The sequence below is a fragment of the Haplochromis burtoni genome, unplaced genomic scaffold, assembly GCF_018398535.1.
Source record: "Haplochromis burtoni strain Fernald_Lab_line unplaced genomic scaffold, NCSU_Asbu1 Contig_692, whole genome shotgun sequence".
In the NCBI taxonomy this organism is placed as follows: domain Eukaryota; kingdom Metazoa; phylum Chordata; class Actinopteri; order Cichliformes; family Cichlidae; genus Haplochromis; species Haplochromis burtoni.
Window position 1 is genome coordinate 107,201 of NW_024583053.1, and position 14,222 is coordinate 121,422.

Consider the following 14,222-nt stretch of genomic DNA (forward strand, 5'->3'; position numbering starts at 1 on the left):
CACACAATCCGGGCACTCGCCCTGCGAGTCCTAAAGGAGATTCTGAGGAACCAGCCCGCCCGCTTCAAGAACTACGCCGAGCTCACCATCATGAAGATGCTGGAGGCCCACAAAGACTCGCACAAGGAGGTGAGGATGAAAAAGAACCCAGAGGCCACTCCTCCGGTCTTCCTGTGATTCTGACCCTCATGGCGCTCCTTTCTTCTTTTGAAGGTGGTGCGGGCGGCCGAGGAGGCGGCCTCCACGCTGGCGGGCTCCATCCACCCCGAGCAGTGCATCAAGGTGCTCTGCCCCATCGTGCAGACGGCCGACTACCCCATCAACCTGGCCGCCATCAAGATGCAGACGAGAGCCATCGAACGCATCACCAGAGAGCCGCTGCACCAGCTGCTGCCCGACATCATCCCCGGACTCCTGCAGGTTTTTCATTCTTTAAATTTGTAGATGCTTTAACTGCTCATAAACACGCAAGATTAGCTCATGTTACAGACTTGTATCCACCATTTGGGCTCCAGTATGCAGGATGTGTGAACTGAAATGTATTTAATGTTTGAGTAAATGAAAACACTTAAAAATGGTTAAACTGTGTTATTACAAACACAAGAATACAATATGGTTAAAATCCAGAGACAGGTAAGATAACCATGCAGCACACGAATAGACCGAGACTGCCTTTAGACAGTTTTTTATACTGAAATAAAACTAGTGTCAGTAGCACTCGTGTGTTTCATGTTGTACCTGAAAAGACTGAATTTAGACACATATTGAAATATCTTTTTAATTTCCTCTGCCGTATGATCAGCTTTATCCCAGAAATTATTCACACAGTCATCGGTGAGATAAACTCTTTTTTGTTTCAATTGTGTTGATATCAGTCTCTCCTTCTGCTGTTTCAGGGCTACGACAACACTGAGAGCAGCGTGAGGAAGGCCAGCGTCTTCTGCCTGGTGGCCATCTACTCTGTGATCGGAGAGGAGCTGAAGCCTTACCTGGCTCAGCTGACCGGCAGCAAGGTATTTCAGACCACACAGCTGAAACGGCATCCTACACGTAGAGACGATTCACCGCAGAAATATTAAGTCTTTAAAAGTACAGTGAAAGGGCGTTTGCAATCGTGCAGTTTGCCTGTTTTTCCCCTCTTTTAAATTCACTATTTTTGTGAGTAAATTTTTTTCTTGTAAGTTTGACAAAAGCTTTTAATTTTTACATTTTTTCTTAATAATATTCAATTTTTGACAGATATTTGCTCTTTTTTCATAATTTTGACAATTTTTTCTAGTAAATCTTTCTCATAAATTTATCAACAATCTTCTCATAAATTTCTCTGTTTAACAGTATTTTTCTTGTATTTTTTTATTTTTTTTTTTCATAAATTTCCCAGTGTTTTTTTTCTTAATTGTGAACTAACCTAAACTGTGTTTACCTGTTTGAATGTTGTCATATAAATAAAGTTTTGTTACAATAACTTAACTTTAGTATAGTGTTTAAAGAGCAGTGAGCTTTAGATTATCTGCAGAGCTCTTGGAGTCCTCTGACCGCGCCGCTGTTTTCCTCCTGCAGATGAAGCTGCTGAACCTTTACATCAAGCGGGCGCAGACCTCCACCAGCAACAGCAGCAGCTCCTCCGACATCTCCTCCTACTAACTCCTGCAGCTTCCATCCTCGCAGACACGCTTATAAACAGTTTCATTCCATCAGCCGGTGATCGACCTGAGGGGCGACGTCACCACCAGTGGGATCATCATCAGTTTCTTTGTAGGACCAGGTGCCTGGCACCTCATCTTCTTGACCAGCTTCTGTTTCCCAAACCATCTTCCATCTCATTCCTTCAGCTGCTGATGGAGCTGAAGTCCCTGAGGAGCTCATGCTGTCACGGCTCCAGTTTCATGTCCATCATCCATAAAGTTCAGCTCGTTTTTTGGAGGTAGGGTGACCCTGGCTTTTGAGACGTTTCATGAAGATCCACCACTAGATGCATTAGCCTTAAGACTTCATCTTCCATCTTCCAGTATGGAAATGATCAATTTTTAGAGGCCGTGTGCCTGAAACCAAGATCTCCTCTTCCTCATCTCATCATCGTCGTCTTTAATCTCCTGGATGTGAGGTGCAGTTTGAAGCCGAGGAGATCGTGGAACCATGAAGGACCTGAAGAGGAGAGTTTTTGCAGTGTAGCTTCCTCCTTCTGTCAGTATTTTTATTCCTTTTTAGTACCTTTAATCCACTTCCTGGACACTGTTTTGCTTTGACACATCAAACCTTTTATTGAATGTAAAGAGCTTTGAGTGAGCGCGAGTCTCCTTCGTGAACTACTGCCTCATCGATGGGACGTTTTCCAGTTTTTAACATTTGAATGAGTTGTTACAGAAAGTAGCACTACGGTCTTTAAAAGGCTGAATCCCAGAGATAATCGAAAGATCAACGCAAGCTTTATTTTGAAAATGGGCTCATGCCTCTGTGAGTGCGATGGGAGAATCGACGGGGTTGCACTCAGTCCTGGAATAATCTATTTCAAAAGATGTGAAGCTCGTCTCAGTTTACAGTGATTGATCATTTGGCTGGCCAATGATTTTAAGCACTACAGATCAGCAAAGTTTTATTGTTCTGGGCCCAAGAACCAGCAGAAAACAGCAGTGTTTATATTTTAAAGTCATTTTTTAAGGTGTGAAAAAGGAACAAATTATTTCTGTTTTTGTGGCACTCATCAGTTAGATTTCCATTTAATAGTCAAGGCTAAATATTTCACCTCACAGATCACAGTTTTCTACCTGAATTGGAAAAAAAATGTCAAATTGAAACGGCCGTGTTTTTAGATGAAGAACTAGACTTGTGAGTGAGAGTTATTTTGAAATCACAGGTTTGCTTTAGTTAGCTGTCTAAATGAGCTGTTGGAGATGAGGTGGAGGTTTGAAAGAGACAGACCACACACACAGATTTAATATTCAGTGTTGGAAATTAGATTTGTCCTACATGCGCGTGAACAGCACTTTCTTGTATACGTGACTTTCACAATAAAAGCTTTAGCAGCAGCAGGGTAAATTTCAGCTGATTAAACAGCTTACAGAAGCATGTTGAAGAGCTGATCGTAGGATTTAAGTAATCTTAACTTTAGCTTAGGAAGTTTTGAAATTTAATGCTGCCTTTTATTTATATAAATATTGTTTTTAAGAAGGTTTTAATATATTGCAGTGTTTGAGAAACAAGCTGTTAAAATGCTGCGTTGGACTTCATTTCTAATTGTTAGAAAAAGTTTGAAAAATAGTGTAATTAGTCTTTAAATCATCATTAAATTATCAATATTTATGTTTAAATATGTGTTCCAGTTATCAACATAAAATGTGACTTCATTTAAGCTTTCATTACAGATCTCTACATATGACGCAAAGATAACTCGGCAGCAGAAAATACTGACCTAAACACGTGTCGATTTCTCTGTAGCATTTCTGCTGATGTGAACATAGCAGGCAGATTTATTGAAAGACAAAGATTTCTTTTAAGTTGTGATAGAAAGGAAATTTTGCACACAACTGTAGAACATGGATGGATGGATAGTCTGCCCAGTACTTTTTTGGGTTGATCCTAAATTTAAGGAGAGCTTTTCTTCTTTTCCCCTATTTCCGGTCAGAACTTTAAATGCATACTTTCATAAAAGTAGATATAAGAACCAGGACACTTAAAGCAATACTTTCCAATTACACACAAACATTTAAATATTATCACTAATTTCAAGTATAGCACTAATCCATCTTCTTATTTAAAAAAAAAAAAAAGAAGTATTTATTTATTAAAAATGTAAAAAATGACTGTCAGCTTGACAGACTGAGGACCACAATAAGAAAAATTCCAAAGAAAACATATTTTTGGTGATTGCTTTGGTCGTTCACTCATTTGGACTGTAAATATCCTCACCATCATCTAATTTATGTTAGACAACGTAAAGACTGAACTCACTTTGTAAATGTTAATAAAAAAAATGCACATTTTGTGACCAAAAGGAGACAATAATTAAATACAGATTTATGATTTTTTTTTTCAGGCCAAAGGTAGAAAGCTTCTCATCGTCCTACGTAAATATGAGACTGATATAACGAACAAAAAAGATTAAATTGTCTTTTATTGAGTTTTAAATGGAAAATCAAGCTGATGAGTGTCACATAAGTTTAATTTTTTTTTCAGCTATGGTGGGTTTTTAGTGGCTGTCAAAAACTAAAAGGTCAATCAGCTCCTAATTAAAACCACTGTAATGACAACAGTGTTGCTCTCTCCTGTGAATTGAACGGCCCAGCTTGGGTTAAACTGGGAGTTGATTAGTTTTGATGACTGCTGTCAAGTTTAGACTACTGTGATTAGGGGACTTTCATTCCAAAATACTGTAATATATATATTAAAGCTCAAGCTGAAGGTCAAAATAAAGGCCTAAATATCTCAGAAATAGTATTAGCGGCCGTGCTCTCTGCATCAGCGGCTCCCAAATCGAATGTAAGTCACTTTTTTGACCTTTAAAATGTGAATGACAAACCTGTGGGAAAGATTGACGATCTGAATCATTAGATGCTACTACATGAGCGCGACAATGCTGAACTGCTGAATGGTGAAGTGCCAGTGGTAAAAAAAGAAACAGAGTGGACATTAGCAATAAACTTCAAGAAATCCAGCTGGGATTTCCTTGTGGAAACACTGTAGATTCCCATTTAGGTCCTCCTTTGAGACGCTCCGCCGGTCAGTGTAAAAAAGTGTCATTTTCGAATAAGCGCACCTATAATTAAACCTTCTGCTGCTTATTATAATACTAACAAACGCGCCTAACCACTCTGGTGTATGTACTTTATCTCAGCAGGAAGTGTAGGTGAAGCGATGACGATGGAAAAACGACTGAAATTTTTAATAGTGATTGATCGACTGACTGATTGCACTTTCCTGGTGCTGAACTCCGCCCATCACGCACACTAAGTGAGTCCAAACAAACACTCCAGAGGGGGCAGAAGATGAGAAATAATCCAACATTTCCAGCAAAGTGATTTGTTTTCTTGCTGAGAGTCAGATGAGATTACAGAGATTCCATTCTGTAAATTTGGACCCTTTTCCCTTGTGTAGAAATGGCTTGCGTGGGGATCCGAACATTACAGATCATCCATCATTACAAGCTTAATTTTAGATATTTACAAGAATGTCAGAACTTTATCTGATTTTTCTAAGCATTTAGCTTAATTGAACTACATTTTCACTAACTAACATACAATAGTAGACAGTGCTAAGGAACATCCAAGTAAAATCCTAGAATTTGACTCCGTAAAACGAAAACTTCTTGAACAGCTAATCACAGCAACACAATGCTTATCATGTGTCAGATAACTGCATTAAAATGCTCCAAAAGGGACTGAGCACAAACTGCCACTACATGCTGATGATGTGATTCTATTTATTATCCAAATATATTAATCACCTCAAGCCAGAGGTCCAGTTTAGGAACTCCAATAGGCTGAGGTGAAGTCTACCAGACAGCTAAAACCTATAGCTGCCTGTGACACACCATCTGGCCATCAAGCAGATAGGCCACGCCTTAATACATGTGAAACAGGTGGTCCCAGTGTAGCATGGTCTCTACTTTAAACTAGTGGAATTTCTCAGTGAAATCAAGCTTTGTCTGTCAGTCTGGTTTTTATGAAATTACAATACCTACAAAACTTTGCAGCTCTTGCTCTGACCAAAACTGTTTTTGTAGCAGCTGTGAAGATGTTTACTTCAGCTATAAATTTGGACATTTTACCACAGTAGTCTATGGGGACACTGCCTCTAGCACACATTAGAGGATTTTCAGTTTCAGCATTAGTTTTACTTCCAACCTCTGGGGCTGAAAAGTGAAGCCAATATGGAATCTGTGTTTACATCTTCAGAGGTAGTGTGTTGTCGGATGCATGTAGAAATAGAAATGCTTTCTGTTGCTATACCCACCCTCTCGAGGGTCCCAGTTTTTATTTCTGCACATTCCTGCATATACGTCTGACTCTCAGTAAAAAGCAAACATTTCCCAGAATGTCTTTAAAAGTGAAGGATGTTTCCAGGCCTTACTGAATCTCTTCCGACACATTACTTGGACTGTTAAATGTACTGTACCAGTGGCCGTTGTCACTCTTCTCAGCTTTGAGAATCTGATCAGCGTTTCCCTCTGAACTGAATGTCGAAGTCCTCCATAGCGTGTCCAGTCCAGTGGTGCTGATCCGGTGTTAAACTTGCTGCAGTTTAGGCTACAGTTTTGGCAACTAAAACTCAGTTCCCTTTATTTCAATCTACAGTGTAACTTGAAACTGCGTCTGCATGAGTGTGTCACAGGAATCGTTAAATGTAGTCAACTTGAAATTAAGATTTGAGAACATTATTTTGATTTCCTGATTGAGTGCCTTTGAGGAAAGATTTCTTGCAATACACCTGGTTGTTCTGTCCAATACTAACCTGTACTAACACTATGATTCACTGCTTCTGAAGGCGAGAAGAAAACCTTTTTAATGATGCTGTAAATACGCTTCAAGCTTCTTCTTTTTTCCATTCGAACGACTTACAGTGCATGGCTCCAGTTTGTTTTTTTAGTTGGTTAGTTTCCTTTCATGCTACACAGTATTTATATTCTGTTTTATTTCCCTGTGTATGACTGTATATATTTACATGTTTGGTTCTCTTTCACCTGTGATAGATTTCGCAGAACTTGAAATAAACTATCAGACTTCTTTTCTCTATTGTCTTTATTACAACATTTATTTGTGTTTTTATCCAGGTCCAGTTTTCTACGAATTCATTTGACGTCTAAACTCAATTTAATCTTGGTCACAGGTATCTAATAAAGAGCAAATTTCAACTAAATATTAATAGATTTAAAGGACAAGTGGAGGAAAATTCTTCCCATTTTATAAGGTTTAAAATTGTTTTTATTACCCGTCATTGTAAAAGGCTGATGAAATATTGTTGTCACCCTGCTGGGCAGGCAGACAGCATAAACACCAAAGTTTTTGAATGTTCACTCAAGAACAAGGTGATGTAGGATTATGAAATTGATTGAAAAAAGGGGTTTAGAGGAAAAAAGGAGGCAACGGGATGAATAGCGAAAGTACATAAAGAAGAAGAAAAGACGGGTAAAAGTACGTAATGAAACAAAATAAGCAGGAGTGATTATATGGAAGCAGGGCAGGAGTAAGGACAGAAAAGAAGGTCAGGAGGGAAAAGGACTGCTGAAAAGCACGTATGAAGGGTTAAAGTGAGGACTTAATAGGGAAGGGAAGAAATAAGGAGGGACAGTGAAATGATGGATGAAAAGGTTGAACATTTTAAGGTGCAAGGATGAAAAGGAAGAGGCAAGCACAGAGAGGAAAAAATGAGTTAAAAATGAAGGAAGGAAAACAGGAAGGAAAAGATTAATAAGGAATAGTTGGAAAAAGAAGAGGAGGAGTGTAAGGAAGAGGAATGTGATGAAAAGGAAAGTGAGTAAGGATGGAAAAAGACAAGGAAAAAAATAAAACAGAGGAGAAGAAAGCAAAGGAAAATGTCCGAGACTCCTGGGTTTAAAGTCTCATCTACATCTAATGCTGCCGCATCCACCTGCTGAGGGAAATACAGTGGTTTTTCTACAATTTGCAAAGAGAAATAAACCTCACAGCCAGTGCAGGTCATCAGGAATAAAGAGGTTTGTAGTTGTATGGCAGGTAACTGCCACTCCTGAAATATTAAAGGTGGCCAGGCCAGGAACCAAATTAGACCCCGATTAGCTGATTCTAGGAAGCTGCAGATAAGCAGTCTTCAACAGCTTCAGGAAAATCCAACATTCAAACAGCTTATTACTGACTTTATTTCTCTATTTTCCCCTCTATCTGAGGGACATCAGCCCCTTATGTTGGTTTCAGAGAAAACCACCAAAACATATCAATAAGTCCACTCTCCTGGTCCTTCAACAGTGTGTGTAAATGTGCATCTATGACTTCTTGCACATGCCCAGCCTGAGGAAGCAGTTCAGTGGACTAAGCTGTTTAAAATAATAAGCTTTCAACGGAACCTCTAATATCTGATGTTTTTGATAGAAATGATTGAACACAGAAATCTAAAGGTCAAGGCAATGATATTTTCTCAGAAATATTTTTTAGTTCATGAAACATTGCAGGGTTATTAACTTTTAGAAAGATCTGAGTGTAAGCTGGAGCTAATGAGCAGCAGCTGTTGTCAGGGTTACAGAGGAGAACAAAAGACAACAGCTTGGAAATCATCCAGAATTTGAAAGGGAATATACACCAAGTTTCTTTTTTTTAAATGCACAGAAGATGTGTTTGTAAAGCAACTTAAAGTATTTGGAGTGATAATTAAGTCTGAGTTAAGAAGTTAGCTGATTTTAAGTAATGTAATATTGGCTGTGGTAAAATGAACCCATCAGATTGGATTTGAAATGGTCAGTATCTTACTTGACACATAGGCAAAAAACCCTCAAATTTCAAAACATGGTGCCAATATTATGTGTCCAGTGTCTAGTAGTGAGGTTGTTTCTTGACTTTTGGTTGGTAGTACAGCTTTCAAACACTAACTTGAAACAACCTAAGAAAATCTTAGATGTACTTGGCCTCTTGGCCTGACACAGACACAAGTGGACACTGAGACTCAATCACAGTAAAAAATCACAGTAAGAGTGTTAAGAGCATTAGGGGTTCAGCGGCGTTTTCTCCAGTTTTCATCTTTGAATGTTTATTTGTTTGTGTTGACAGGTTACCAGATAGATCTGAGATGTTGTGGTTGCTGTTCTTTCTGCTTCCTCCAGTGAGCAATGGCAACATCGTCGCCAAGAACATCGCTCACACAGAAAGACACGACCATGGTGAGTCTGAGCGCAACTGCTTAAGACTGGCGGTTTTTCAAACTGGTGATTTCTTTTTATTTTCTGCATGTTAGGTCCACTACTCAAAAGTCAAGCGTAAGATGACTGCTTATGAGATCACCATAAAAACTGTGTGTGCTGTCCATGGTGCTGAAATGATAACAGTTTATTTGAGTGGAATAAAACGTTTTTAAGGAAAGATGTGTTTCTTAAAGTTTATTACTGTAAATCCTCTGACAGGATTCACATCAATCCAGGGCATGATTATTTTAAGTCATCCCTCCATTCTTTCTGTTCTTTAGACATTTCTCTTTGAACCTCACAGGATGTGAAACTCCTGCACAAATAAAGGCAGTTTCACCAATTTGTAAAAATCTAGTATCAACAGGCATCGTGGAACAACAACTGGTGGCTCTTCATTTTAAAAGTGCAAAGACTATCTAATCATAGTATATAATAATTATGTACTAACTATTCTATACAAAACTATATATACAAACTATTCCAGCATTTTGGCGAAATCTCAAAGGGAAAATCAAAGGGAAAAGCCATAAATCTGCATACTGGATGCAAACATACGGCCTTCCCTTTTTCCCTGCTGCTGCAGACTGAAGCGCCACAGATTTTCCAATGGATTACTGCTCACTTCCCACGGCATCATCTTGATGGGCACGCAGGGTTTCACTACATTAATCACCACACTGAGGCCCTGCTAAGAATTAAACTGCCTAGAGGTAGTTATGCTGTAAAGCAGTAAAGTTATTCTGTTTATGTAAAATGACCATTTCATATAGATCATTAATCTATATGAAATGGTCATTTTACATAAACAGAATGCTCTCTATAGCTAAGACTGATACATAGACACTTATATTAATCCCACAAGACGAATTACTTTGATTCTAAGAGCTTGTTTACTTTTAAGCAATTTAACTAGGATTGTAACTTTTACTCGAGTAAAAAGCCTAAATATGTTTTGTTTTTTTTTAACTCAGTGAAACAGTTACCTAACACAAAATTATATTTAAAGTCTCCATGTTTTATGTAATAAATCTTTAACAGGACACAGAAGTTACTCCTTGGCAGGTATCTCAGTCTGGGTGTTGCATTCATACATTTTATAGATTAGCTGATAACTGAGTACTCCACTCTTTCATACACATATCGTTACTTCTTGATCCATAAAACCAACACAACAGCAACCAAAAGGATTCAAACTACAGCATCCAGAAACCAAAAGCTACGCCCATCTTTACATAAACTCTGTAGGAGTTCCACAGCTGAGGGAAGAGGAGCAGCAAAAGCCTGACCAGCAACCACTAGATAAGAGCTCCAGACAGTAAAGATGTGCTGCAGTATCAGAGAAGTTACTTTTCTTCTAGTTACAAACTTCATTCTGATCAAAAACAATGTGAGAAAACCTTTGTGTAATAAAAAAAAAGACTGAACTCTTCTTCGATTAATAAATAATGCATACGAAATACAATTCATCCATTATTTAATGATTGCTGTGAGGTTTTGTCTCATCTCAGGATTACACAGTGAAAAACTCGGTATAGGAGGATTTGTTGTGTGTTTTTGTGTGTGTGCTGAGGAATGCCTCCCCTGCACCCTGGTGACACACCTGCACCTCAAGGCTCTGCATGAGTGGGTGGGTGTGGTGGAGCGGAAAGTAGGAGGCACATGGGGATGGGGAGGAATGTGTGTGTGTGTTTTATTGAGTGCTGGAATGACTTTTTCTAAACACGGTGTTTTTTTAATATCGGTATCTATGAAAGATAGTGATCTATATGTAGCTGGATGACTCTGGTCTATATTTGATTTGCTTTTGTGATCATTCTTGTCTTTGTGGGGGAAATTCAAAACAGGTGTTAATAATTTTATGATTTTAATGGTTTTAATATTTGTACAGAGTATCTACAGGGAAACCTCTCTAACATGTGCCCACATTATTCTGCCAATTCTTTCCTCCGGCCACTGTTTAGGAGCTGAAATCACTGACAAAAGTGCATTAGTTATGATTCTGCCATGAAATAAGGTTTGTTTCACTTCAGAATAATTTTCCAGAATGTTTGACCTTTTATTTCTGGCATGAAATATGCTGTGTTTGTTACATGTGATCGGTGTGATGCAAATAAATCATTGTAAACAAATATTCTATAAAATCTATAAAGCATAGAATAAAACTTTTTTTAAATGTATAATAAGAAGATCAGTCACACTTAAATCAGGCTGAAGTAATGGAGTAAAAAAACATAACTGTACATTGAGCTGAATTTGATTAATTACTCTGGACACTGATGAAGCTTAAAGGTAAGTCTATCCTGTTGGTGCTCTTCAGTATGTGAGGCCAAACAATTAAAAATAATAATGCTCTGATCTTACTTCTTAAAGTAAACCTGGTCTTAATTCTTAATCAACTTTTGTCAGGTCCTAAAGCAGACTGTGATCATGCAACATGAACATGATTTACCCAACATGTTACAGCTATAAATCACTGAGACAGAATCCTCAGTTTTATTATTTACTCCTCAAGTCCATTGGCAGCTGAACATGAATATACAACTGTTCAGAAATATCCAAACAGGTCATGCTTTATAGGATCTCATAATACATTCAGACGTTCACTCTTTGTGCTTTCAAATGGCTTTTAAATTTTAAACCAGAGTTTTTAGAAATGTATTAATTTTTTATTAAGTGAAACGATATTCTAAAGTTATTAAATATTTGAACACTGTATTGTGTATTATGCTATTTTTGTAATATTATCAAAGCAAATCAATATTTATTAACCATCCATCCATCCATTCGCTTGTGCTTATCCTTTTCAGGGTCGCGGGGGGCGCTGGAGCCTATCCTAGCTGTCTTAGGGCGAGAGGCAGGGTACACCCAGGCCAGGTCTTCCTGATAAAAGAAAGTTTTTCCTTCCACTGTCATTACAGCGCTTGCTTATAGGGGCTCAAATGATTGTTGAGGTTTTTCCTTACAACATAAAGCACCTTGAGGTGACTGTTTTTGTGATTTGGTGCCCTATAAATAAAACTGAATTGAATATTTCTCCATAAAACCTTCCACTGAGTTATAACCAGTCTTGGTCAAGTTACTTGAAAATGGTAATTGGTGATTACTTCTCCAATTACTCCCATTACTTTACTGATTTCTTATTTTCAAAAGTAATTAGTTACTTTATTACTTAGTTACTTTTTAAAAACATGATACACAACCTGAATACATTTTTTTTCTGTAAAATCGATAATATAAAATAGAATCAAATCAAAAAATCTCTTTTAAAAAATGTTTTATGAGTTTTAATCTTTTAATTTTATGCACATGGCATTGAGGAAAAATTAAATTATATGAAACAGTCTTTGACTTTAAGAAATTTGTTTAACGTTTAGTTCTATTTTCTGCATATTCCAAGATATGAAATAAAATATTTTTTTGTGTTTACACTAGGGCTGCCACGATTAGTCGACTAGTCACGATTACGTCAACTATTAAAATCGTCAACGACAAATTTAATAGTTGATGCTTCGTTTGAAGCTTTGTAAGATCCCGAAAAATGCAGGAATAAGTAGGATTTAAGAGTGTAATAACAGACTGAAACTGAAGATGGCAGCACTGCATGTACAAGGATGCCAGCTGCCGTTAAACCCCGAAGAAGAAGCAGTGTCCGATTTCATAGCTGTGTCCAAATTTAGCGGCTGCATCCTTCAGAGGCAGGATTTGTAGGCCAATTACATAACGGCGACGCAGCGAAGCCTGTCCAAATTCGAAGATTCCCCCAAACGTGGCCGAAAAATGCGTCCTTCATTTCCCCAGATTTGAAGGATGGGTCGGGTGTATACTTCGCGGCCCAACCTATCCCACAATTCATAGCGCGGCCCTGCCAATTCCAGTTTTCAACAATGGCGGCAGCTACTTACAAATTTCTGCTCGGTTTATCAAGACATCACATATTTGCAAAAGGGCTCTGACGTGTTCGGAGACGTCTGTTACCCACCCGCTCAATAGCTAGAGGGTTCAAGGTTCACTAGAGCTGGCGAGAACAGTGAACTCCCGGCACATCATTTTCAAACCCCTTTGTGTTCTTTCGCATTGTTAATGTTTGGCTTTTTTCAGTGTTTTATTTGTTCCTCAATAAATTGGTTTGGCTGAGATTAAAGTTAGAGTTTTTACACAGCTGAATAAATGTCAAACAGAACTGATTAAACAGAAGCGTGAAATGGTCGAGAATTTACTCCAGTGTCCTGTTATATTTTACATAGAAAGAACAGACGGACGAGTTTATTAAACTCCCCCGAGACAATCTGCAAATGTCATTAAAAGTTTAATAAACTATCATCTTGTCTTTATTTTTAGTTAGCACATACATTAAACACTTAAAGCTGTAAGCTAATGATAGTTATATAAGAGCAGACACATGCTGATGCAATAAGCTGTACGTTTTATGTCCAATGGACGCATGATCTGATTAGTTGACTAATCGCAAAAAATAATCGGTGACTAGTCGACTATCAAAATAATCGTTTGTGGCAGCCCACATCAAGTAAAACAGCAAAAAAATAAATAAAGATCCAAGATTCAGCAGCACTAATTGCTGTCGCTTTTAAACCTATTTTCACCTGTTTAGCAGAAGTGGGGCCAATGGAGGTTTGCCCGGTGCTGCAGCGATCATGTCAGTCGGGGGTTCCTGAGGTGTGTCAGCAGGAACTAAAATCTAAGCTGAAGAAGAAGTTCCAGTGCATGTTTGAGGGGATCGCTAAAGCAGGAAACCCAACCCTTCTGAATCAGATCTACACAGAGCTGTACATCACAGAGGGAGGGACTGCAGAGGTCAATGATGAACATGAGGTCAGACAGATTGAAAAAGCATCCAGGAAACCAGACAGACCAGTCAGTCAAATCAGTCAAAAAGACATTTTTAAAATTCCACCTGGAAGAGATGAACCAATCAGAACAGTGCTGACAAAGGGAGTGGCTGGCATTGGGAAAACAGTCTTAACACAGAAATACACTCTTGACTGGGCTGAAGACAAAGCCAACCAGGACATCCAGTTCATATTTTCATTCACTTTCAGAGAGCTGAATCTTCCGAAAAAGCAAAAGTTCAGCTTGGTGGAACTTGTTCATCACTTTTTTACTGATACCAAAGAAGCAGGAATCTGCAGCTTTGAAGACTTCCAGGTTGTGTTCATCTTTGATGAAGATGAAGATGGCGCCGAGTATGGCAGCCTCATCGCGAGCTCCCCCAAGCAACAGCTTTTTTCTGTGTTTAATTTTACTTTTCCTTATTTTTTCGCGAGTAGCACATGTCTCCTTGTGTACGACCGACAAACCTTACTGGACATAAAAGACGGTCTTTCTTATAACTTTCCGG

The 14,222-nt window shown here is 38.4% G+C and overlaps 2 protein-coding genes across 24 annotated transcripts in view; both read left to right on the forward strand.

Annotated features, from left to right (window-relative positions):
• Positions 1-6,719, forward strand: part of LOC102290810 (CLIP-associating protein 1-A) — a 55,910-nt gene extending 49,191 nt beyond the window's left edge. For all 23 annotated transcript variants that reach the window (XM_042215283.1, XM_042215289.1, XM_042215285.1 and 20 more), the window contains 4 exons: positions 1-129; positions 214-420; positions 897-1,013; positions 1,561-6,719. In XM_042215283.1, the coding sequence (XP_042071217.1) occupies positions 1-129; positions 214-420; positions 897-1,013; positions 1,561-1,644 (537 nt within the window). In that variant the 3' untranslated portion in view covers positions 1,645-6,719. The remainder of the gene's footprint in view (positions 130-213; positions 421-896; positions 1,014-1,560) is intronic.
• Positions 6,720-13,951: 7,232 nt separating this feature from the next.
• The window catches only part of LOC121812624, a 10,373-nt gene continuing 10,102 nt past the window's right edge, over positions 13,952-14,222 (forward strand). The window contains exon 1 of the mRNA XM_042215310.1: positions 13,952-14,222. The gene's annotated coding sequence lies outside the window, so the exon portion shown is untranslated.